The 26,620-nt window shown below is 42.8% G+C and overlaps 1 protein-coding gene across 7 annotated transcripts in view; it reads left to right on the top strand.

The window, feature by feature from the left end:
- The window catches only part of Pde1c (phosphodiesterase 1C), a 621,274-nt gene that overhangs the window by 170,123 nt on the left and 424,531 nt on the right, over positions 1-26,620 (top strand). For all 7 annotated transcript variants that reach the window (XM_052720608.1, XM_052720605.1, XM_052720604.1 and 4 more), the window contains one exon: positions 11,967-12,138. In XM_052720608.1, coding sequence (XP_052576568.1) covers positions 11,967-12,138 — 172 coding nt within the window. The remainder of the gene's footprint in view (positions 1-11,966; positions 12,139-26,620) is intronic.

Here is a 26,620-nt window from a genome sequence, read left to right as displayed (position 1 = left end):
AGAAGGTGTAAAGCTTCCGTACTTGAAACCGAGTGACAATGTAGCTGCCTTCATGTACTTTATGATGCTGGCACAGTGAAGAAACAGACTAATTATATTTCTAAAAATAAATCCCCAAGTGTTAAACCACACTTAAATGTGAGTAAAAAAATAAAGACAGCAAAGAGATTGGTCTTCGAAAGGTCCGTAAGATTGGGAGACTTCTAGCAAATCACAAATATAAAAAATGAAACATAATATCATGGCCAGCAGGTATCAGAGAGACAATATCTCTGCAGTAGATACTCAAAGCCCACCCCCCATAGTGACATACTTCCTCCAACAAGGCCACACTACTCCAACAAAGCCACATCTCTTAATAGTGCCACTCACTTTGGGGGCCATTTTATTTCAAACCACCATAAATTTCCAAGTCAGTAAATCTTGTGGAGGTGGGTTTCCTAATCCAACAGAGCAGGTAGGAAAGCAGGACAAGGGGGGAGCTACTTGAGTCGGAAATTAGAAGCACACCCAATATAATGGAAGCTGCTGGGGAGGAAGACAAGGCTGATGAGACGTTCATACAAAATTTTCATGTGGTGTCTACAATCTGAGATGCAGGCAGCTTAGCAACAGATAAAAACTTAACCCTGAGAGTCAATCTTGGGCTTAGAGGTATAAAGATGAGTAAGTCACAATTCTTTTCCCTAAGTAGCTTATTGCCAGCGGATGACCTACTCTATTTATTTTATTACCAGTAATGCATAATTTGGGCTCAAAGGGGAAAAAGTTCTCTATTGTACTGTATTTCCAAGCAATTGGTTTCTAACACATTTGTTTTTGACCACAGAACACATGTCGTTTAGGGTCGAAGGTTAGTGTGTCATATTTTTCCGAGTATTCACAGTTCTTTTGTATGTACTATAGCTCTGATTTCATTCCCACCAAGTTTTTATAACGAAGTTAAAAATCAGCCCCGAAATGTCCCAAAGGAATAGTAGGTAGATTTGCATATGAGTCATCTAGCAGATGGTGAATCATGAATATCTGCATACTTTGCAGACACTAACTTGTTTCAAGGTAGTTATACATTAAAAAAAAAAAAATTCCCTAAATGTTGGGGATGGGTTTTGAGTGTCTGAATTAGTGAAAATATAAACTGTAGAAAACTTTAAAAATGCTGTCATGTAACTCTCAACTATTCATCTAACCAATGCCCTCATATTACACTAACATCATCAGATGCCTGTCCAATAGAGTTTTAGAATGCTATTGGAAACAATGGCCCTTTAATCTTGTCTGCTTCACTACTCTGTTGAACAGGCTCATTCTTTTTATATGGATAAAGAACCATCAAGAATTTTCCTCTTAGAATTGACGGTCTCAGTTGATTGGCTTGATCTGTTTGGGAGGCATCCAGGCAGTGGGACCGGGTCCTGTGCTCAGTGCATGAGTTGGCTGTTTGAAACCTGGGACTTATGCAGGGACGCTTGGCTCAGCCTGGGAGGAGGGGACTGGACCTGCCTGGACTGAGTCTACCAGGTTGATCCCAATCCTCGGGGGAGTCTTTGCCCTGGAGGAGATGGGAATGGGGGATGGGCAGGGGGGACGGGGAGGGGGCGGGAAAGGGGAAAACAAGGGAATCCGTGCTTGATATGTAGAATTAAATTATATTATAAAATAAAATAAAAAATAATAAAAAGAATCGACTGTCTCATCGTCTAATGATCTGCTGCATCAGATTAATCTGTAAATAGACTTTGAGGATGATGTAGGAGCTCTGCATGGCCACGAGGCTATGCTTTATAACACTCCATCTCTGCTCTACCTGCTCCCTTCTTTCATAGCACCCGTGTCCCACTACTCCCCGCTCCAGAGATATTTGTATATCCATGTTGATTGTTGCAAGATTCACCATAGCTGATAAATAGAACCACCCTATAGTTGTATATGGTTCCTTCTAGATGTCCATCAATAGAAAATGGATAAAGTGTGGTACCTATACATACTGGGATTTTATGAAAATGTAAAGAAAAACAAAATCCTCATTTTTTAAAAAATATGATGGAACCAAAAGTCATTATTATAATAAAAAAATAAGACTGAAAGACAAATGCCATATGTTTCTGTCATATGTGGAGCCTAGATTTTAGTGTGTGTGCATGCATGTGTGTTGGGGGGAATGTCATGAAACTAAAAAGGAGAACCTAACAAAGGATGAAGAGATCTTAAGGGAGAGGGCTATACAGGGACGTAATGGGATGCTGGGGTGTGTGTGAGGGGACAGCGGAGGAAGCTGATTCGGGAGTAAGGCAAGGTACCAGCAAGAGGGGTGCAGGGGAAAGAGGGGTGCAGGGGACAGGGAGGCCAGTGGGGAGGGGACGGATAAGAACAAAACATGCAGACGCCATAGGAAGCTCTTTTCTTTGTAAACTTACTTAAATTGATTTGAAAAAAAAAAATAAAGCCCAGTAGGGAATTTGCCGGGGGGATATTCCGGGTGTTATAGACTTCTAGACAGACCCGTAGGAATTTAATAGCGTCGGTGGCTTGACTCTGTCATACTGCTCCTTTCCCCTGCTTTCTGTACTATCCCTTCAGTCTTAGTGAGTAAAATCCCAGAGAAGAACCTCATCTCAGGGGAAGGATGGATACAAAGTCATGCCGCAGACACTTTGGGAACCACTGAGACATTTTTCGCTCCCTTTCTGGAGAATTAAATTTCCTCCTTACTCCCTGCTTTGCAAGACTCTAAATTCTCAGCCTCTGCCAGCCGAGATTTTATACATTTTTAAAAACCCAGAACAAGTTGATAAGTCACTTGTCAGGATGAAATAGAATCACCATATCACCTTGGGCTCCTCCTGCCGACAGTTTATTAGGCTGCCTCCATGAGGCACAGTACAAAAGGAATCTGCACTGACTTCTGATTTACATTCTTCTCATTTGCTTGCACCCTTGTCTTTCCTTAGCCCATTAAACTTGCCTTGCATGGTTCCTCCTCCTGGTAGCTGAGCTCCCTTCCCTAAAGCTACAAACTGCTTCCTTCCTCAAGGTCTGAGACAAGGATCTCCCCCAGTGAATCTTGTTTCCTGTGTAAAAGACTTTCTAGAACACGGACCATTCTTCTTAAGCTACATTATGTATCTGTGTTTGCTCTTATAAAGAGTATGATGTATCATCCAGAACCCGGAATGAGGAAAGTGAGAATTTTGGTTAAAGTGATCAGTTTTTTTTTTCTCACTCTATGATCCATGTTATTCAATATCCTGGAGACTTAATGTGCTAATGTTCAACAGGACTTGAAGAAGCATTAGTCCAATAGTTACTAAGGCAGTTCTCATCAGATCTCATAGCACTTCTCAGTGTATAGTGGGTACTGGATGGTGTCACATTGGAATGTGACTGCTCCTTCTCGTGCTGTGCTTAAGGCTACAGATAACTGCTAGTGGAGTTTATGAATCAAGTGGATTTACAGTTAGTCTAGAAGGGTTATGGGATAGACAAAAAGCTGTCATTGTGAAGTAAGGGAAAGGATTTATAGCAGGGACATAGAGGAGAGAGCAGGAGAATGGGTAGGTCCTGAATTGGATAGGTCGGAGGAGCACACAGCTGGGTTTGGAGGCAGGAGGAGCAGATGAGATGGAGTGGGCCCAGTAGAGCTGCTTGCCTCCTGCACCTGAGCCACATTATTTTTGGTATCCTGAAGGTTTAGTTTACCTATGATTTCCCTCATGGGGCTTTTGATATTATTGGAAAAGACCCATGTGATTCTGTTTCTGTATTTTGTCTCTATTTAGTCAGAAAGCATTTCATGCTTTCAAAATCAGTTTAAAAATAAATCAGAGTGGGGGAAGTTTTAGTTTTCATTTCGTCAGAGAAGGCTGTGCAGTGCCCCTGGAGACTATTCTGTTCACGTTCATGACTGAGGAGCAGTTTGTGTCCACTTTCTCAGTCGTCCAAAAGGTTCCCACCAGGTTGAGCTGGGATGAAGCAGTTCAGAGACCCACTGTGCTCCTAGGGAAGATCAGGGGACAGGGGATTCTGACTATATTCTGGGATGCAAAACTGTGGACACTCTGTACTACACCTGGCTTTGCTTCTGCTAGGCCCTGTTTTTAATCTCTGCTTGCATTTGTCTTTCGGTGTTTGTTTTAGAGATTCTTGACCCATGAAGGAGTTATCCCCATGCTCATGTGTGGACAGAACCAAGAAAGCCAGGGAATTACCTAAGTGACTCCCCTGCCCACGGGCAATGGCAGCCTGGAGGAAGATGCTGCTTCTCCCATTTCTCACTGAGATAATTCAGAAAATTAATGACAGCTCCTCTGAAGATCTTTCTAGTGTCTAGCCCTAACTGCCCTATTTTTCATACATTTGATTATGTTATTGTTTTACTCAAGAGGTCAGCAGAGGACTGACATTGAAGGTAGCTAGGCATACAGATACCATGAGAAGACAGGAGGGGATCTCGTTGTCTAGGACCACTCAGGGAGTGTTGGGTTTGGTCATGTGGCAGAGGAAGATGCAGATCTGTGCATAAGAGCGTCATTGTGGCTTTCCTGGGAAGGGACAGGCAAGGCAGGAAAAACAGACTTAGACTGGCCTGCCTGAAATGGGTTCTAGGATATCAGAGACGCTCCTAGCTGTTCAGTATCTGGCCTTTGAACAGGGCTAGATAATAGCTACCCTGACTGTATGAGACTAATATGGGAGTTGGTTGGGGAATGCCAGTTCTGGATTTCTTGGCTTCTATTTGAAAAGTACACCCCAGATAGGAGGACTTCTCCTTCAGGGTTTGGTAACAACTGAGGCAGTAGACTAAGATAGGGCAACTCAGGGATATTATTAAGTTGTCTGGAAGAGACATATCTGATACATGAATATAGGGCAGATGTTAAAATATTGTTTTTTTAATTTAATTTAATTTTATTTTACAAAACAATTCAGTTCTACATATTAACCACGGATTCCTTTGTTCTCCCCCCTCCCGCCCCCCTCCCCTTTCCCCCAGGGATACCCCCTATTCCCACCTCCTTCAGGGCAAAGCCTTCCCCGAGGACTGAGATCAACCTGGTAGACTCAGTCCAGGCAGGTCCAGTCCCCTCCTCCCAGGCCGAGCCAAGCGACCCTGTATAAGCCCCTGGTTTCAAACAGTCAACTCATGCAATGAGCACAGGACCCGGTCCCACTGCCTGGATGCCTCCCAAACAGATCAAGCCAATCAACTATCTCACCCATTCAGAGGGCCTGATCCAGTTGGGGGCCCCTCAGCCATTGGTTCATAGTTCATGTGTTTCCATTCATTTGGCTATTTGTCCCTGTGCTTTATCCAACCTTGATCTCAACAATTCTTGCTCATATAAACCCTCCTCTTTCTCACTAATTGGACTCCCGGAGCTCTGCATCCAGTTCCCTCATTCACTGGATGGGATTTCTAGCATGACAATTAGGGTGTTTGGCCATCCCATCACCAGAGTAGGTCAGTTCGGGCTGTCTCTCGACCATTGCCAGTAGTCTATTGTGGAGGTATCTATGTGGATTTCTGTGGGCCTCTCTAGCACTTTGCTTCTTCCTATTCTCATGTGGTCTTCATTTACCATGGTCTCCTATTCCTTGTTCTCCCTCTCTGTTCTTGATCCAGCAGGGATCTTCTGCTCCCCCAAGCTCTCTTTCTCTCGACCCTCGCCCTTCATTACCCCTCACTCATGTCCAGATTGTTCATGTAGATCTCATCCAAAAATATTGTTTTTGAAAACTACAAGCCTGTTGAAAATTCCCACAATGATGGCACCTCCCTGATGCATCTGTCTTTGCTTCATTCTTATTCCATGATTTATTCTCATTGCCTTCTGCTGCTTCCTGAGATCACTTCCCAAGAGGCTGCTCCTACCCATCCACTTTCTAAAAGGAAACTGGACCTAAGTCACATGTTAGAAGCAATTCGAGATTTGGATGCTGCCCCAGGGCCCTATTTCTACTCTAGGGCTTCTTTGGTCCTGTGGAAACCATCCCATAGGCCTATATGAGTGGACCCAAAGGCCTTATTTCTTTGTATGAGGTAGGATTCTGCCCTGGAGTCCTCCTGCATCTCTCCAATCGTAGGTTCTCCTCTTGCTGTGCTGGATGTACTTTGCCATCCTTGGTTCTTTTCTTACTGTCTTTCTTGTATTGTATTTGACCATCTCTGATTCTTTTCTGCTCTGTTGCCTGTGGTACATTTTTTACTTAAAAAATTGAAACCAATTTTGCTCACATTTCTCACTTTTTATTTTTGTGTTTTTTCCCCTTTTGAAATAATAGTTCAGTCATCAGACATGTTCTCAGTTTCTACTGAAAATGATCATGTGTTCATATGGAGAGCCATGTGCCTCTTCTCTTCCTTCACCAATTTTTTTTATGTGATTTTCTTTCCAAAATAAAAGCTCTGATTTCCAACATCCTCATTGGAGTTGCTAATTTTCTGTAGCCTACATGTGATGTAATTTAGGCTACCACCAAGTCTAAGAATTTTTTCCACTGTGTGTGTGTGTGTGTGTGTGTGTGTGTGTGTGTGCATATATCCTTAGAACTGATCTCTTAGGGCTGGTGGAGTAACTTAGTAGTAGGCTTCTGGCATAGCATGTATAAAATCTTGGGTTCAATTCACAGTGCCACAAAGATTTTAAAATTCCTTTAAAGATGCATAGTTCTATAATTTTCAGAAGATAATAGTTCACTCTATATTCAATTATAACTATCATTAATTTGACATAGTTAGATTCATGTTTCTGTTTATATACTTTACATTTTCATTTATTTTTAATATCAAACATTTACACAGTTCAATAGTGTAAAATATTTACAAATGTGAAGTCATTTCCTCATATCTAGCCTAATCTCCCTATTCCTATTCCATCCACTATAGATAGTAATTTTCATAGTTTTTTGTCCTTTTGGGGGAGGGCTTTTTGTAAAAATATTTCTTTTTGTTTCTTACTGGAGAAAGAATAGCATATAAATTTTAATGCATACTGCCCCCCTTAAATATATTTTGAAATTTATTCCTTACCAGCGTATAGAGTTATTTCTTTTGGGGGATATTGTTCAGTGGCATAGATGTCTAGTATATGAATGTATTGCAGGTAATCCAAATGGCCAGTAGGTGGTGTTAGCCTAATCAGAGAATTCCTCAAGATGGGGCAGCAGATGTTAGCCACGGATAACATGGCTCCTTTGAGTTGCTAAAGGCTTATTTCTTAAGAAACATACATATATAAAGTAAACATACGTTGATGGGTTTATTTAATTGTTAAAGAAACCAGGAAAACATTACAATAGTTTGGAAGATGCAAAGCTTCATCTTGATTGTCAATTTGATCAGATTGATAGACGCCTAGAACATGAGTGAAATACACCTCTGGGTGTGCCTGTGGGGTGTTTCCAGAAACAATTAAACCATAGGGATTTGAGGCAATGGATCTCCTGATAGATAATATGATGGCATTATTGAACATATGAAGGAAGGTGGGCCTTTGTTGGAGGAATTAGTCACTAGGCATATGTCCCTGCGATCTTGCCCTGGTCTCTTCCTATATCTCACCTTCTCGTCTTCCTGTCTGACATAAATTCTTTTTTCCACACCTTCCGTGCCGTGATGGATGAGCCCTACAATACCATGAGCCAAAATCAGTCTTTTCTACCTTAAGTTCTTTATATCAGGCATTCTGTCATAGTAATGAGGTAAGTATCCAGCACAGAAAAGAATCCTAAGGCAGACAGATAATTAAGGCCACCAGGAAAGCAGAAATGAATTTGCTTAATAGACATAAAACTGTCAAGACTTGTCAGTATCTGCAAGGAAGTAATTAGTTGTATTTCACTTGATAAGGTTCTTTTTCTGTAGGCAAAAAAATCATGTTCCCCATCTGTTTTCTTTAATTTCAGGGCTATAAAGTAGGTTCAAGATGATGAAAATGGTGATAACTTGGGCTGTGTGAGCTACACAAGATACCCACAAAACTGCTCATTTCAAAGACTAACAGTTTTCCTTGACAGTGTTTGTGGAGGGGATGGAAATGAAGACCAGGGGAAAAAGCCAGCTCACTTTTCCCAAGACTGGCTGAAGCCTGAAAGGATGTAGCTGCCTTGTGTTCTCTGCATTTTCACGTTGTCTTGACAGTGGGGGAGAACATGAGGTTTTCTGTGCGTTTTGAAGCATCCATCACAGAGCTCTGACAGGTTTCAGCACTGTGTCAAAGTACTGGGGCACAGGCACAAATCCCTCTACGGTTGGTCCAGTAAGCCTGGGATTTTCTTCTCAAAAGTACTCCTCTGTCACTGCTCCTGCCTCAGTGGGTGACTCTGTTGTGTCTTTGGGCTGTTGCAAGTGTTCTTTGCTATTGGCTGGCTTTAGATTCATGTCCTGTGTGTGCCTCTCCCCAGGTCCCGGAGTCTGAGTGGGTGAGCCTTCTTTGGGCTCCTGTCTCACATTGTTTTCTCCCTAGCTATGGTATATTGCTGTCTATTGTTAGCAGTCAGAGCTACAAAGATGCTTCCTTCCACATCCCTAACTCCTCATTCATCTCTCCATGTTAGGATCTGGAATGGGACCTGGCACACTGATGAAATTTAATGCATGTTTATTGAATGAGAAAATGAAGGAATGGAGAGAAATGCCCAGGAAGCTGATTGTAAGACCTTTATGTAGCAGCTGCTGTTCTTGTTCTTTCTTCTGGAACCAGAACTTCATTAACATATAATTAACATAGAACCAGACTTCATTAATAAGACCAGATCATATTAAACTATATGGTTAGGGCTTCAAAACTGTCCTGTGTTCAGGGGCATGTGAGTCTGTTTCCTGTTCCTAATGTGCTCTTGACTGATGTAAAAGCAGTTTGGATGGACAATCCAAGGGGATCATCATGGATGGCGATGGTCATTAGAAGAACTGTTTGCTGTCACGGGTGTCCTTGACGAAGGTTCAGGGAGCCTTATGAGGCGCTTTCCCTCAAATGGGTGACATTCTTTTGACCTTCATGCAGAGCCATCTTTCAGGCATAGCAAGCCAGTATTTCTTCTGTGATGAGCTGCAGGTGACTGGGTCTTCAAGAAATTAAGTATCTCTATGTGCATACATGCCTATTCTCTTCCTTCCTGTCACATGTGTGGGTGTAGTTGGTGTTATCTCAGCCTTATCCCTGTACATTACTCATGCTTCATCAAGAGCCTTTGTTGAATTAGAGAGGCATTCCCCCTGCATGGGTGCAGTGTTAAAAGCCAAGCCTCCTCAGATAAATGCAATTCCACTGAAGCAAGGCTATACTACCTCACAGTGTCTTGGTGCAAAAATAAAACATCTTTTTTCTGGGAAAAGCATAACCAGTGTGAACCAGTGGTCATTTTGTAAGTGCCCTGCTCTCAGATAAAATAAATGAAGAAAGTCTAGATTTCCTCAAAGGTTTCTTTCATGAAGTTATTATTTTAATTATTTACTCTTTGTTTTATAATAATTTTAATCTTAAAACAGTTTTAAATTTGCAGAAAGAACCCACTAGGAGCTTCATCTACTATTAGCCTCTTACATTAGTATGATATATATTTGTTAAAAACAATGAATCAATATTGACATGTATTATTAACTGAAGTCCAAGTAGTGTTCAAATTACTTTGGCTTTTGCATAGTATTATATATGAAGCTCCCAGATCCCATTTGGGACACAGCATTACATGTTGGAGCTATGTCTCTTAGGCTCATTTTGGCAATGGTAATTTCTGTGCTATACAGCTATGATAGTTTTAAACAGTACTAATCAGGTATTTTGTAAAAGCCTCCTCAACTCAGATGTCCGATGTTTACCCTATGACTAGACTATGTGTTTCAGCAGTTTTTATTTATTGTTTCAGAATGATGCAGTCAACAGATTAGGAGAGAACTGCCATTGTAAAGACAGTTGTTGTTATACTCATAGATCCTAGTGTGGCCACATGGAGAAGCAATGGATAATCGGACAGAAGGAGGGGGTTCTGAGTAGGAGACACGATTTAAGTTTCTATGGGAGGAACAAGGGAGATCAGGGAAGCAGACACAGGATTGGCCAGACTGAATGATTTCTATGGTCTCTGGAGCAGAAGGTTGCTTAGATTTAACTCCATTGTGACCCGTCCCCTGGGTCATTAGGGAGTTGGGGTTATTAGGACAGTGAATAGAGTTCAGGAATGTGAAAGCCCAGTAAAGAAGGAGTTGGGTGATCCTTGGTGCTAGGGAATGAGAAAGGGGAAGGAGGCCAAGGAACATGATGAAACTGGCTGGGCTGAGCATATACAAGTTGAGCAGATGTCAAAGCACAGTTTCCAGGAGCTACATCCATGCTTAATAGGGAGGGATTCCATGTTGTTTTGGAAGAGCTAGAAGACATAGATAAACATTTTTGTCACATCCTCCCAGGGATATGCTCTGTTAGTGCATTAGTTTGAATGCATTAATAATAAACTCAGAGTCACAAATAATGTGTTGCTGTTGCATTATTGAAAAGAAATGATTAAGCACTTCCCTTTGGTATAATTTAACCAAGAGTGAACCCAGATTTGACTACCCCCCACTCTCTCTCTCTTTGTGTGTGTGTGTGTGTGTGTGTGTGTGTGTGTGTGTGTGTGTGTGTGTGTGTGTTCTGTTGTTCCATTGTATAAGTCTGAATCTATGCCTGCCTGAATGCTATCTTGTGGATCTATCTGTTCCTGACTCTGGGTCTGTTTGTGCATGAGTGTACCCATGTGTGTGTCTTTAGCAAAGGGTTTTGTTTCCTCTTAAATTAAACAGCACAGAAAGTTATCACATCGGGGAAGGAATAAAGAATAGTTTACAGAAATCTTTAATAGAATTTTACAAAAAATTCAGTTACTGACTCTAATTGATCCCAAATGACCCAGATCACAAATAGTATTGTAAATATCATTGTTTATCTGGCAATATTCTTATGTTGCAGCCAACTTTTATGATGGATATTAATTTTATAAGATTGCTTTAATTTTATTTTCTGTTTCCAGAAAATGATTATCATGACATATATATATATATATGTATATATATATATATATATATATATATATATATATATATATATATATATATACATATACATCATGCTCTGAGATAGGGGCATGAAAGAGTACCTGACTTAAGATCACAACCATGCTTTAGGCTGGAAAAGTTGATTACATGGGAAATCCAAGGCAAGTAAGGTTGGTTATTATATTTTTTTCTCTCAAAGGCAGGTTAAACAAAGCCTAGGTATACCAGCAAATCAATCTTAAGTGGCCTCAAGATGTATTATTAATTCTGACTATGAGGTCCAACAAAAAGTTCCAGGCTCTTTGAATGTAAGAGATATTTTTATCATAATGTATTGTCACACACTGGCATGTTGATATTGACCTTAATCTTTTGGCTACTCCAACTCTACAATTGCAACATCATTTCCATCTGATGCTCACCTTTTACACTTAGCTTACATGTCTGACAAGTCAATAAATATGCAAAATAGCCTTTCTCAAATCTTGATATTGCAGAAGAATTGTACAGCTTGATTGTGAGTTGTAGTCCCTAGACATGGCTATTCTCGGGATGGGTATTTCCTTAGAATGGTGTGTCAAAACTTGGTCTGACATCTTTGTGTTCTCTAAATGGTAGTACTATTATTGGGTAGACATCTTCATGATACATGTGATACTACCCAACACGTGGAGCTGATCCCTCTGCACTGAGACAGGATGTCCTTGATGCCCGACTGTAATTCTGTATATCCATTGCTAGCCTGTTTTATGCATATCAATGAAAAAGATCCCTGATTTATCCACAGATTGCCTGCCAGGTATCTTATGCAGCCCTGTGATGTAGGTGATGATAAGAGTTGTCTAAATTTCCTGCTCTGCCTTTGCATATTGGGTGGGGATGAAAGAAACACAGTTAGCTGTGACTCACTTGTACATTTCTCTTTCATCCTTAGGGTCTAAGTCACAGAACTGTCTGTGGAACTCTCTCATTGATGGACTCACTGGGAATGTCAAGGAGAAGCCACGGCCAACAATTGTTCAGGACACCCGACCCCCAGAGGAAATTCTGGCAGATGAATTGCCACAGCTGGATAGCCCAGAAGCTTTGGTGAAGACATCCTTCAGGTTTGGTGGATGAGAATCCAGTTTGTTCCTTCTTAATGGTTTGAGAGTTGTCTCAGTCCACTTGGATGGCTACTCTGGGGGCAGCAAATGACTGTTTCTCTGTGCTGTATAAATTAGCATTGATGAAGGATTGTTGGAATGCTAGCTGGACTTCTAGGTAGATTTCCCAAATGTTGCGGTTCATTTCTGTTGGTAGTTCATTGGTATCGGCATTTCAGTGCTGACGCTTGGGACTCGGTGATGTCGGTAGCTTGAATTGAGTTAATGATGCTTTTGCTTCAAAGGACAGTAATGCATCCAGATAAATGCACAGAGATAAAGCGTGTGGTGGGATTCATTCAGCCTCATGTCTTTGCTGTTTCTTGCTTGGGGGAAGTTTCTACTTGTGAGAGGGAAATGACATGCAATCTTGTGTTGTCCCCCAGATGGCTGGCTGCTCTGCTCCTGTTCCCTTCGCCTGGCATCTCCCTGGAAAGGCTTGTTTCATTTTCTTTTAACTGTGTGCCCCGTTTTCATTACAACGCTATCTCTTATCTTCTCATCCATTTTAATAAAAGTTAATCGGGTATGAATGTGTTATGAAAAAAGGATTTCTTTTTTTATGAATGGGCCTTGAAACGTCCAGTGCTACTAGTGTCAGAAATTGAGATTTCTTAATTCTTCCAGCTTCCTTTCCCCACCTCCTTTCTTTCTGTTACATTAACTTTTCTGATCCCACTTTTCTTGTCACCATAAATTGTCCTATTCTCCAAACAGCGAGTGGGACATATAAACCTCACTCCAGGCAACTTTTAGACTCCATGAGATGCTTTTTAAATGAGCTGTCTTTTGCATAGAGGTAGTGTGTGTAACGGCTTAGTTAAAGCCGTTTCATTGTGTGCAGGGTCTTATGTAGATTGAATTATAGATGAGTCTGAACAGAAGTGTGAATAGAGGTTTTGTTTGGATTTCTTTCTGCAGCATGATGGCTACACAGAGGAGACAAGAACCGCCGGCAAATGATTATCTTATTCCAAATAGAGGGTTTGGTTATTGTATCCTGAGGTTTGGAATGAAGGAGAAACTCTCCCTGTGAGACTGCGTTTCTCCACAAATGACAGCACTAAAGAGCGGACGTTGATTAGCTTCCTTTGATCATGTGGTCTTGCCTTGGAGTCTATCTGCTCATATATGGTATATCATAACCATGTCCTCCATCTCAAACCAGGCTTATTGCCTTCTTTCCTTAGCAGCTGAAGGGTTACTCTCCCAGAAGGACCATCTGCTCTGTGTGTCCATCTTCATCAGCCATTCTTCTTGTCGTTCCTTTTAAATAAATGTAGTTCCTGTAGAGCTTTGAAACAGAGAGTGTCTATTGGTTGACAGCTCCTTCGCTTGATTTGCTAGTTGTAGCCTGTGCCAATGTCTTCATTCCTGAAAGAGATTGGTGATAAATTATTAAGGTTGGGACTTCTTTCTGGTACTTTGTGAAACTTGGCACAATAGCAAAGAACTAGAGGACACAATATTCCACCTTTGTATGAGTTGAGGCCAGAAATCCACCAGCATTAGCCAATCATTTATTGGTGCCCTGTATGCTATTCTACAGCAATTCTTCAAAAGATGGCTGACTGCTGTGATAATGTTACATGGAACATACTCCCCTGTGCAGGTGTTATCTGTGGGCATCAGGATCAGTTGTTTTCGCACATAAATTGTCAAGCATACTCAAAATACTCAGCTTATTTATCAATTAGTAATTAGGCTGTATCAGGTTATCCTGTTGATAATGCCACTTTTTGAAAAAAATGCCTTTTGAATTTCAAAGAAAAGAAGGAACTATAGATAAATTTTAAATAATGCTTGTAGGAGTATTCATCCCTTGGAAACCTGAGACTTGTTGATTCACAATGTTTGTGACCTAGGAGAAAATGTGGCTTATATTCACATAGTTATTTGTTTGTTTTTATATTCCAACCAAAGTTCCCCTCCCTCCTCTCCTCCCAGTATCTCTCCACCTCTCCTCTTCCCCCCTTCCATTCCTCCTCCTTCTGTTTCTCTTCAGAAAAGAGCGGGCCTCCTATGGATATCAGCCAGCCATGGCATATCAAGTTGCAGTGAGACTAGGCATCTCCTCTTCTATTAAGGCCGGGTGAGGCAATCTGGTAGGCGGAATGGGTCCACAAGCAGGCAACAGAGTCAGAGACCATCCCTGCTCTCACTGTTAGGAGTCCCACAAGAAGACCAAGCTACACAACTGTAACATATGCAGAGGGCCTAGGTCAGTTCCATCATCTACTCTCCCTGGTTGTCGGTTCAATCTCTGTGGGCTCCTTTATTTATATAGTTTTTTTTCAAGACAGGGTTTCTCAGTGTGTAGTTTTGGTACCTGTCCTGGATCTCACTCTGTAGACCAGGCTGGCCTCGAACTCACAGAGATCCCCCTGGTTCTATCTCCCGAGTGCTGGGATCAAAGGTGTGTTCCACCATTGCCCGGCTTATTCATATAGTTTAACCTTCAGGGAAACTCACACAGTTGAGAGTTCTTACCTGAGGTTCTGGAAGGTCTTATTTGCTGAAAAGGAGCACAGATGCCCAGGAACTGTCAACACCTGGCCTCCCAAGAACTCTAGTGTCATTAATGTTTGGTGCTTCAGAATGAATGACAGCTTTGATTGCTCCTTTCTTTTTCTCCTTTTGGAATCCAGAGCCATGAAGTATGGTTACCAGCCCTTATTATCAAACAAGCTCCAGACTGCCGTGGCGCTAAGCCTAACGCGCAAGTCCTCAGGAGGTTCTTGGGGTTCTTTAACTTCTCACAGGTGCCCCTTGCTTGCTGACGGTAGTTTGAGTGTCAGCTTGAATCCTGCTCTGTTTTCTACCTCCTGCCAGGAAGGAGTGTTATGTTTTGTATGACATCCATGAAGTTATTGGCTGACATCACCAAACTCAAACGTCCTCTTCACAGCATTTTTGCTGTCCCTTGCTGTCACCAGCCTCATTCAGCAACATGCACATTTCTCAGGCATCTTCAAATAAAGTGGATACTTAAAAGGAAGGGGCCAGTTGCTTGCTCCCACCTTCCTCCAAGCTTTTCTAGCTCTTTCCAAGCAGGTGGAGGCAAAGACACACAAGATACCTCCAGGACAGAGAGTGAGTGCCCGCTTAATATTTGCATAATATGTTCATTCAAATAATTCTTTCTAGATCGAAAGAATGGTGTGGTGTAAAGTCAGATTCTATATTCCATGCCCAAAGATAGGATGAATTCATGCATTTATGAATAGTAGGAATTTTTTCAGAAAAGTTTCAAAAGTTCATATGTTTTAGTTTCTCCCAGGCTTGCTGTTACAATAACAAATACCCACATACTGTCAGACATGACTCTGGTGAAGAGGAAACTTAAAATATAGAATTAATGTTACAAAGGATTTCCTAATAGACTTGCATAGAAAACATTAAGCCACATCAAGCAGAATTTAGGTAAGGAAGCTCTGCCTCCAAAATACTTCAAAGATACTTAATTTGCTAACCAGGCCTGTTAGAGATAAGCAATATCTAGATAAGCTACTAGGATGTAAATGTTCAGCAGGATTGACCAGCCATTAGCCTACGTCCTGACTTATAACCAGCCATTAGATCCATTTCTCTATCAGAGAACATGCCTATAATAGGGAACTCAAGGGGTGGTGTAGGGAGACAACCATGTTAAGCCCTGCTCTGCCGTAAAGCCCCTGGTGCTCTTTTTAAGAAAGGCACAATTCTGCCAGGTTGGCAAGATGATCCTTGGTAACAACTATTCAAAAAAGAATAACACTGGTATATTTAAAAACAATTCTGGCAACACCTTTTCTGTGTAAATTTCTTATCTACTTAAGTGACCAGATTTGCATATGTGGAATCATAAGCCTATGGTGTGTATAAATTGGTGAGATCTTTGCAATCTTCCCTTTGTGACTGGCTCCCCTTTTGGTCATTGGCCAGAGTCAGATGGTGCTATTATGGAAGAGCTTTTCCCTTATTTTTCCTGAGTGTGTAGAGTGAATTCTCACTAGGGAGGGGACATATTTCTGCTTTAAGCTTACAACCCAAAAGATGCTGCCCACTTGTGGTGGTTTGAATGAGAATAGACCCAATGGGATCATTTATTTGAATACTTGGTCCCCAGTAGGTGGAACTGTTTGGGAAAGATTAGGAGATATGGTCTTGCTGGAGGAAGTGTGGCCTTGCTGGAAGAGGTGTGGCTTTGTTGGAGGAGGTGTGTCATTGGCGGTGGGTTTTGAGGTTTAAAAAGACATGCCATTCCTATGGTCTCTCTATCCTATGGTTGTGGATCAATATGTGAGCTCTCAGCTTTCCCTTTATTCCACCATCATGGACTCTAACCCTCTGAATCCATAAGCCAAATTAAATGCTCTCTTTTGTAAGTTGCCTTGGTTATGGTGTTTTATCACAGCAATAGAAAAGTAACAATGACACTATTGCAGAGAAGAAGAAACTGTCCCAGAGAGGTGGGGCCTATGATTTGGACTGAATTCAAATACAGACTAGTAGGAATGCTTGCTTGGGAGTTGGCTATCACTAATGGTAGTAGCCAGGTCCTATTGATTATAAGTCCTTGGAATCTCATCTTAAATAACTAGATCATTGAAAGCATGCTCATAAATGCCATCCAGCTTCCAGAAAAGTTCCTAGATCTACCACTTCAAGTCTGTCCTGAAAACAGCCTGGGACTGCCTCTGAAGGTCAACATGATCAGTTAGCAGTAATGACAGAATGTGTCGCTGAAAGTAAGACTTTGACATTCAGACTTAGAAAGTAAGATTCTGGAATATGAATGGACCAGGCTTCCTCCCTCTAGGTTGTACATTACTAGCTGAGGTGGGCAAATGCCATCTCAGGTCTGAATCCATCCCTGGCACCCTCTTCTTATCCTTTTCTGCTGGATGCTGAAGGACAGATGCTCAGTGTCTTGGGGCAGACAGTTCAGCATAGTCTTGTGTAGAAAGTGCCAGGGCTTGAAGGGAAGCAGTGTTCTGTCTTGTTCAAATCCAGGTCCTAACTGTCTCTGGTAAGTGCCATGGTTTATCTCTTACTTGTGCTGAGGGATGTAGTCTCCATCATCTCAAAACAGGCACTGTCAGGTACCTAGTTAGACAGGTTCAATGTTAGGCATATCTGTATTGGATTTTAGTTCTAATTCTCTTACCAGTGGCTGATTTCATCTCTTCCAGTCTCTGTTTTCTCTCCTTTGAGTTTTTTCTTTCCTTTCAGTTTTATATGATGGCATATTTGGAAAACAAAAAACAGAACAGATTTTGATATATAACATTAAAAATGATCAAATCAAGTCACTTAACATACCCATTACATAGGTATTTTTGTGTGTGGTGAACCTTATTGTCTTAACCATAACAACTGAAGTTGGACTAGAGTAGCTGCTTTGACTGGACATTGCAAATACCTGTAGGGCTTGTTAAACTGGACTGTGGGCTTACCCCACAGGGTGGAGGGAACTGGGGCCCGACATGCACTTTTCCAACAAGCTTCAAGGATGCTAATGCTGGTAGTTGGGGGCACCCTCTTCAGAACTATGCGGCAAGGTGGGAGTTCCTGGCCTCTTGAATTTGGAAATAGTTCACTGATATGGAGGAGGTCACTGACCTAACTTGGCCTTCGTTTTTCATTTTTGCTCTGGGGATAGAGAAACTCACTTTCAGGGTTGTTGTGAGGACTTAGGTAAGCACACAAAGGGGGCAAGTTATGTGTGGCAGCTAATATGTGCTCAGGAAGCCCAGTTCCTGTTTCTGCTCCGTATTTCCTAGACCCCTTGCATACCGTTGAGTATACAGCATACATGGTAATGGATTAAGGGTGAGGCTGTGGCTTCAGCTTTGGATTACTGTGGGTCCTGAAAGCTCAGTGAGCATTCAGCAGGCGAAGTGTGCCTTCCAAACCCAAGGCTCCTGAAAGGACAAAACTAGGAAAAAGAAGCACAGCACTCCTCTGGGAACCTCCTGAGATCCTGTCTTCCTTGTTCCTCATGTCCTCTCCCTTGGAGTCTGATGCTCTCTGCCCAAGCTGTTTGTCAAGGAGAATGGAGAAGAGATAGAACCTGGGGCTAAGAGGCTAAGTCTAGGCCATCCGGATATGAATAAACTTCTCAGTACCTGCCACTAGAGGACCCGAAAGAACAGGAAAACATCCCTGGTGAGAGCCTGATCTGTCCCTTACCTGCTGCTGGGCAGTCATTTGCTCATCTGAGGGCCTCAGGCCTTAGCGAGGTGAATGTCATTATCCAGGCTGTACAGGTCAAGACATGGAGAGAGCAACCGTGTGTGCCAAGTTGTCAGCAGGCGGCAGAGCTGGAGAACTGAAATAGCTTGACCTGCTTGGGTCAGGGTCCCTCTGCCATTTCCTGCCACCACCACACCACCTTGACATTCAAGTCCCTAGAACTCTTGTGAATGAGGGCAATGTGATTGGTTGTACTAGTCTGAGTGTGATCTTTGAATATATACTTTGAAATCCCAAATGTCCTGTAATGCCGAGCCTGCCCTGCTCCATCACATGAGGTATTTTTCTAGTTTCAATTTATGCTTTCAACACACCTTCTCCACTTGGATAGAAGTTTTTTCCTCAGGCACTGCTCCTCAAGCATTGTGCCTAAAAGGATTCTTTGAAGAGTTTTGTTCCGTGAAGACCCTGATTTAGCTTGTGGGTCTGAGATCCTAGCAAACTCCAGGAGATGGGGAAGTTTGAGGACCATCTTTTCAGTGGTAAGGCCTGGAATATCAGCATGAATTTGTAAAGTGTGGTTTTTAAACCTACGTGGAGTCTTTTTATCCTGTTTTCTAAATGGAAACATAAGTTTCTGAGATTCCTGGTAGGATTAAGTGGGTTAAAGAAGCCAACAACCTCCATTTTCTTTTTTCCCAGAGTTCTAAACACTGTTTAAGGTTAAATTGACCCAAGCTTTTTCTTCTGTTGCTGGGCCCTGGGGATATAAGTGTGGTGGGTGCTTTTTGAGTAAGGCCGGACACTGACCCAACCTTGTGGGCTGTAGTGGAAATCCTGAAGCTACCTAGTGTGCAGTAATCTCAGTTACTTACCGTGCACTGTGTGACTCCCTGTGTGGGTCGAGTTGCCAGGTTTTGATGGCTTTGCTTTTGGAAGAAGAACACACTTCCCTCCCCAGAGGCACCAGGGCCTTGATGACCTTCTCTTCCCACTCAGAACGGATGTATTTGAGTTCTGACTATTACTTCTTAGATTATATACATGGTTTATTAAGACTTTGTTCCCAAGAGCAGAGCCCCATGGAGCCAACACTTCAGCCTGGGAGGAGCTTAAGGCCTTGTTGGTTGCCATTGGATGGGTTATGTTTTCCACGCTGAATTAAATCACTGAACCCCTTGTTTTGGCACTTGGCAGTCAATTTTCCACTAGGGATTCCTGCCAAAAAGTCAGTTTCTGACTTGATTACTTTCAGGAAATGTGCAGTCTGGTTGATGGTGGGCATGGCATGTGGCTGAGTTCCTGGGGCTTCTGACCCTACCCTGGGATGAATCATGGGTTAGTGTGCCCAGTTAGTTCATGGGAAGTCTAGCTGCACAAATTTCTCTATCATCTTGTGTTGGCTATATACAGGGACTTGGGGGGACATTTACTTTCCTGATTTACTGTTGCTTTCAAGGAATGTCAATGTTTCTCTCTGTTCTTCCCTAAGCAGAAGGGTCTCCCTCAAGTTTGCCAAGAGGGAATACGAAAGAATGGACTTGAGGATTTTAACATTTCTATTCACCTGTAAAGTTTTCTCAGGTTAGCATGCAAAGTAGTGGGTTTCTTTATGACTTCTTTGCATATAGGTTGTTACACTCCATTCTCATCTTCCTCTCCCACCACTGTCGTCCCCTCCTCTAGCTAGTTCCCCTTTCCCCCACATCAGTCACCCCTCCTTCTGCCTCCAGTTAGTCTATCCCATTACCCTCTCTATTTCCCACCTCCCTTAAGAACCTCCTTTTTACTTTTGTAACCTGTGCATGCATGCTAGTGTATACACACATGTATGCACACACCTGCACACACACAATTTTAAATCTAGGTTCCCCATGGGAGAGCCTTATAAAAGCCAGAGAAGCTTTTACGGTGATGTTGGTTTCCTGGGAAGGCATTATTTAGGGTCTCTTTTTTCTAAGGACACTTTCAGAGATCGATTTTCCAGTTAGAAGTTGGAAAAGTGTGGGTAAAGCAATCACTGCCCTGTGTATTCTTCTTGGTCTTTTCACTGGGAATTTTGAAGAAAAAAAAAAGCACCTCGTCTATGATGGCCATGAGTTTGGCTGTCACATCTCTCACCACAGGCACATGCTTGGACTGTGACCCTGCTCTCTGGGGGACAGTTGGCTCCACGATAGCTAAGGCTACTGTTCCAAGACATGGCAGAGAGGCTGAATCTAGCTGCTCCTGGCAGATGCCAACCCTTATGATGAGGGTTTGGTTTAAGGTCTTGCTGGGTAGATTGGGGAGGCCCCTTTAGAACAGCACTTCAGTTAGGTCGTCCATCCATCCTTCCTTCTCCCTTTGCTGGGAGTCAAACCTACTTCCCGTCTTCTCCCAGACTCTTCCAGCTCCTTTCACATTTTCTCCCCTGATACGTTTCTTGTGTGTTTAATCGTGACTTTACAAAGTATCCAGCCATGCTGTGATCCTCACTTGGACTCCTTTGCCACATGTAGCTCAGTGGCTTGGGCACAGCTCCAAGGCCATGGCCCTAGGAATCCTGGGCCAGGCTGTGTATTTACTTTTTTTTTTTTTTGGTTTTTTTCGAGACAGGGTTTCTCTGTGTAGCTTTGCGCCTTTCCTGGAACTCGCTTTGGAGACCAGGCTGGCCTCGAACTCACAGAGATCTGCCTGGCTCTGCCTCCCGAGTGCTGGGATTAAAGGCGTGCGCCACCACCGCCCGGCGTTTTACTTTTATTTTTTATCTGAGAATGCTGTTTCCCATTGGCGGTAGGATTATTACTAGACTGAAACTTCCTTCAATTTCTTGTACTTCTATTGCCTACAGGAGACTTTTGAAGCATTGGATTAAAAAACAAAAGAACAACACAAAAGGGGAGAATTTTAAGTTATACTGAAGGAATGACTATTGCCATACCCAGGGGAAAGATACTGAATACCATACATAAAACTGGATTCTGGACGAACTCTTGACCCCAGCCAGTGGACCTGTCTCTGAGACTCACTTGCCCTGCAGTGTGTGTTCTTTCTCAAGCCAGGATACCTTCTCCTTGAGCTACAGAAATGGAACTAACTCATGGGGTAGTCCCTCCACACACACCTTTATTGGTTTATCTTCCTGCCCTGCTATAAGAAGGACTGTATAATTTTAGGCTCTGGGAGAAGAATTCATTACCTCCCTGACATCAAGGAACGTCCTGGTCAAGAGAGAAGAGAGCAGCACCAATGCTGTTGGAAATCTCCTGCAGACAATAGAAGCCTCCAACACAGAGGTGCTTCTCAGCGCTCAGTTCGCCAAGCTCACCCCAGACTCCTTTCTTGCTAAACATTTTTGATGTCATCTATTAAAGGATAGAATATTGATTCTTGCTTGTTCGTAGGGGATAGGAACCTGTGTAGCAAGGTTACAGCTTTGTTAGTACCCCAGAATGTGCAGAAAATGTTGCTTTCAGGTTTTCCTTTTAATTGACCTGACCTTCCTCTAGAGTCCTTTACTTTACTGGGTACCAAGGGGGAACCTTGCATTTGAAGCCTCTGTGAGTTTCACATTTGAATAGTGCCCCCCTCTACACACAATGATTTAGTTTCCTCTCTCCATTTCCTCCCTTTACTTTGAGACGAGGTCTTGCTAAGTTTCAGTCTGTAGTGAGTTAAATCGGTAGTAAGTTTCGGTCTGTCTCGGGACTCACTATGTTGGCTTCAAGTTTCTGACCTCATGTTTGTGAGTGCCGGGACCATAGATGTACTACCACATCCGGTTATCATTAGATTCTTGAAGTAAAATGCTCAAGTGTTTTCAACTCCACTAGAGGGTCTGGTTGCTATTCTCCTATGGTTCTAGACCAAATGGTCTAGTCTTTAGCCCTGGCTACAGTTGTTCTCATGTCCACCTCACTAGCTGACTCCCCATTCAGGAGCCTGATGGGTTTGGCCAATGATGTCAGGCTATGCTGGGACCTGTTCCCACTACACCAAGCCAAAGGGACAACTCAGGAAAGCTAAAACCCTGCCCCCTTTGCTCACTTACCAGCTGCTGCACTTCCTTTGGTGTGGGGCCTTCAGTCTGGGGCAAGTATCTCTCCAGAGAAGGTAAGAAGATGGCAACTGTCATCCTCTCCTCTTCAGTCAGGTTTTCCTCCCCGCTAAAGCCCCTGAGATGGAAGCTGTGGCTCCGCCTTTCCACTTCTCCCATGTCACTGCCTTTCCCTTTCCACCACCAGGTCCGGGGCTAAGTTGCAATGGTGGATGGGTAAACAAATGGCCTAATGATTTGGGACCCTGACTCTGGAAATACCTCAAGAATAGTGTACATTAGTGCTATCAGCTTTCTGCATTGTGTGTGTGTGTGTGTGTGTGTGTGTGTGTGTGCTGAAATTAAGAATTCTTAATTAAGAAAACAAACCCCCTTAAATCTGTTCCTGTGATAAGGAAAATGTGGCTATCTCTTGACAGGCTGGTCATCATCAGGAGACCTGGTCATGTTGTTAACCTTGTAATAATGTGGTCAAATGCTTTGTGTAGTAGAAATGCTGGTTCCTGCTTACAGCATCATGGCAAGCTCCGACTAGCTAGAAGAAAGAAGCAGGCTCCCTCTTAGGTCTTTCTGCAACAACTGTGCTTTTCCCCATTCATGTGCTCAGGGCCTCCTCCACAGGGGCAATCTGTCTTAGCCAGGAGCTACACACAGTGAACTGGACTGGTGTCAGTGTGTGCCCCTCTCTACCAGCCTCGAGTAGATCTGTGAACAGGTTGAATTGCCCTTAATAGGTCCATGGATTCCACTTTGGATTATGGTTGTCATAAAGGTGGGAGCAAGACAAATAGTTTGGACCAGAGTCGGGAAGCAGGAAAACAGTTTGAAGGAGCTGTTTGGTTTGTGTCTAAGGTATATGAAAGCGTGGCCTGGAAAGTTTAGAGACAGCTAAAGGGAAGGTAAAGTCAGCACCGAGTTTAGCAGGGTCCTGTGTCACCAGGGAAGAGTGTAGAGAGCAGAGAAAGCCCTGAGTGAGTGAAGTCTTGAATGAATGTGTATTGTTGACATGGGCAAAGCCATGGCAAGAGCTCCCATTTCCTCAGCCATATGTGAATGGAAAAGCCTTCATTGGGTCAGGCTCAGAGAGATGGTGAAGCCTTCCTTGAGGGTCTAAGTGTGAACAAGTGACCAGTGTGTACAAAAACTATCAACTGTAGCTTCCTCCTTGCAAATGTTTACAGCGTGAGTGAGTGTGTTTGCGGATAGATACCTCCTACTGAGACCAGCTGACCCCTCCCTAGTGCTGTGTATAATAACATGCAGAGGTTCCTGTTGGTTTTGTTAGTTGTTTTGACCCCATCAGAGTGGGCACAGCGCACCTGACTCTGGCTTTTCTGTGTCCATGCATCAATAGCCCTTTTTCCCTTGCTGCCCCTAGTCAGGATTTCAGGACCAGGCAGGCATCAAGGGATGCAACAAAGAACTTTCAGGTTTATTCCATGGGCAGAGATCTTTGTTTTCTTTTGATATCACTGGGGAGGCATAATTTTTCCTAGATTACAGACTTAGGAATTAAATTTATCCTACACATGTAGCCTCAAAATAAAGGTTTCCTAGGCAGGAATGGAGCTGCAGAATGGACCTGGGGTCTGGTGACCTGTGGGTTCGCTGGTACCTAAAGGAGATACAGGGGCAGATTTAGGTGGAAACCAGTGAAAATGTTTCCCTCTGAGATCAGAGCATAGTCCATATTTCGAATTCCTTCTAAACGCAGTGGTAGTTAAGAGTCATCAACTAGACCTCCCTGTAACTTAGCCTGCTGTGGTTCCCTGCTTATTGATGACTGTTAAGTGTAACAAGAAGTGAATTTGCTGGGTTGAGTCATCTCCAGGCTTCAGGAACACTGGGTTGGGTTCAGGAGCATTGCTGTTTGCTCCAGAGCTGCAGACACATAGATCCATCTAGGAGCACCCCCTAGGCTCAGGTAGTAAAGAGCAAGTACTTGAAGGCAGACGATTCATAAACATCTCCAAAAAATGAGTTGTGTACTTCCCAAAGGCACAAAGAAGAAGGTGTGACTCAGAGGGTCAACTTGGCCAAGGACCCAAGATTGTAGGTGTGGATTAATTCATTGTTCTCATTTAATGAAAAACAGCTCAGGTTTTGAATAAGAATAATATGTGTGGGGTTGTGAACTTGAATTGTTTAATTATGCATTTGTATAATGTTTTGCTATTTTTTTAAATTAAATTTGCTTTTAAACAATTTTGCAGTTGTGTATAACCCAGACTGACTACTCTCGACCCTACCACCCTACCACCTTGTCCGATCCCCTTCCCCCTCTCATGTTTGTGACTGTTCCTTTTGTTTTATGATTCACTGAGATTGACTGGAGCTGTCTGTGTGACCATGGGTTTGGAACTATTTGCTGGAGCCTTGTGGGCTCAGCAGTGAGTACACACTAAGACATATTTCCTGACCGCCCTCCCCCTCACCTTCCGCAATGTTCCCTGAGCCTTAGAGAGGGTTGTATAGATGTGCTGTGCAGGGCTGGGCCCACAATCACTACTTGTTCTCTGCATCTTGTAGCCATGAATCACTTCATTCACCACCGTTCTTTGTAGGTCAAGGCTTCTCTGACGAACACTGGGAGCTATGGGCACAAACATAGTTATTTATAAGGCAGTTTGCTGCTTTGTCAGTTTAGTTCAGCATCAGGAATCAGCTCTCTGCTTGGGTCAACAACCTCTCCAGACTTGAGCTGTTGGTCTGGCTTACATTGCCAAAGCATGGGTCATCCTTTTTTTTTTTCAACCTCCCCCATGGTATCTCTCTCAGATCCAATGTGAGAGCAGTGGGTTACCCCTACCACAGTTGAGCCAGTATTATGCAGGTGGTCATATCTTGCCTGGAAGGTGGGACTCCTCGGTCATAGAGTTCACTCCTTGAATGGACAAGACTGATGGTGCCTTTTCTCCCCAGGCAGCACACTCAGCACCCTCTGGTCCTTTGACTACCAGCCAGCTTGGGAGGAGTTTCTAGCTCAGTGCCAGTCTGCTTTCTCTGTAGCTGACAGCCAAGGTGTGGTGCCTTCCGTAATATGATCTTATCCTCTAGTGACGGTGGGCAGCCAAGAGGATTGACAGGAGCTTGCATTGTGTGTGCCCCAGGCTGGGTTGTGTTCTCTGAGTTGCTGAGTTTCCCAGAGCAGTGTGTAAGCTAGTGATAGAATTTAACTCTGGGTCAACCTGTGTATAAGAAATGCTTCATATTTGTTTCTCAAAAAAAACCTGCTTTGGCAAGATTTAAAATTCTATGAATACCATGAGACTGATGAAATCAACTGTTGTCTGTGTTCCACTTGGAGCTACCTTTTATCATCTTGAGTTTGTTTTAGATCCATCATCTTCTGTTTCTCTTTCTCTGGTCCCTGAACCAGTTGATGCTAGGCTGTAGACAGTATGACTTTTCAGTTTTAACTTTATCTCTTCAGAAGAAATCTTGCATCTTAGAGGAAAATTCCCTATTCAGGAACCTTAATATTGATAAAATATTGGTTCCTCACGGTCAGTTCACATTTATTTTGCCAAATGCCCCAGTAATATCTTCTAAAGCAGTCTTGCTTTCCTTCGATCCAAGCTCCCTTCTGGGTGCCTCCATCACCTCAGTTGTGTCTATCTTGAATCCTTCAGTCCTTTAAACAGTTGCTCATCTGTCTTTGTCTCTCATGACACTGACATTTCAATCATTGATTTATTTTTATTATTTTAATTGTGTATATGTGTGTGTGTCCATAGGTGACTATGTGTAGGTGAGTGCAGATGACTGTGAGCCACCTGATGTGGGTGTTGGTAATTGAACTCAGATCCTCTGGAGAGAGCAACAAGTGCTCTTAACTGTTGAGCTGTCTCTCCAGTCCCATGACATTGACATTTTGAAGCAACTTAGCTACATGTTTCTTGTCCAGAATGTTCCTCAGGTTGAGTTTGTCTGGTCACGGTCATCCCTTTCATCAGGAATTCTGCATATGTGATGCTGTGTATTTGTTAGCACAGCCCCTGGGAGGAAATAGTTCATTATCCTGGTACTCATGACACTGACTTCAATTGTTGATTAAGGCATCTTCACTGCTGTACATAACCTTCTATCATTCATAACTAAATTATCTTTGAGGAAGAATTTGAGACTCCAACCCTTTTTTCAATAAGATTATACAAGGGTTCTAGCAGAAATTGATGAGTCCTGTTGGAATCAATGTCAATTTCTACCATTCTGTCTATTCACTCT

This window comes from Peromyscus californicus, unplaced genomic scaffold (genome assembly GCF_007827085.1).
Source record: "Peromyscus californicus insignis strain IS unplaced genomic scaffold, ASM782708v3 Scaffold_6__1_contigs__length_162567912, whole genome shotgun sequence".
Taxonomy (NCBI): domain Eukaryota; kingdom Metazoa; phylum Chordata; class Mammalia; order Rodentia; family Cricetidae; genus Peromyscus; species Peromyscus californicus.
Note: the sequence above shows the minus strand (reverse complement) of the source record. Positions and strands in the feature narration are given on the sequence as shown.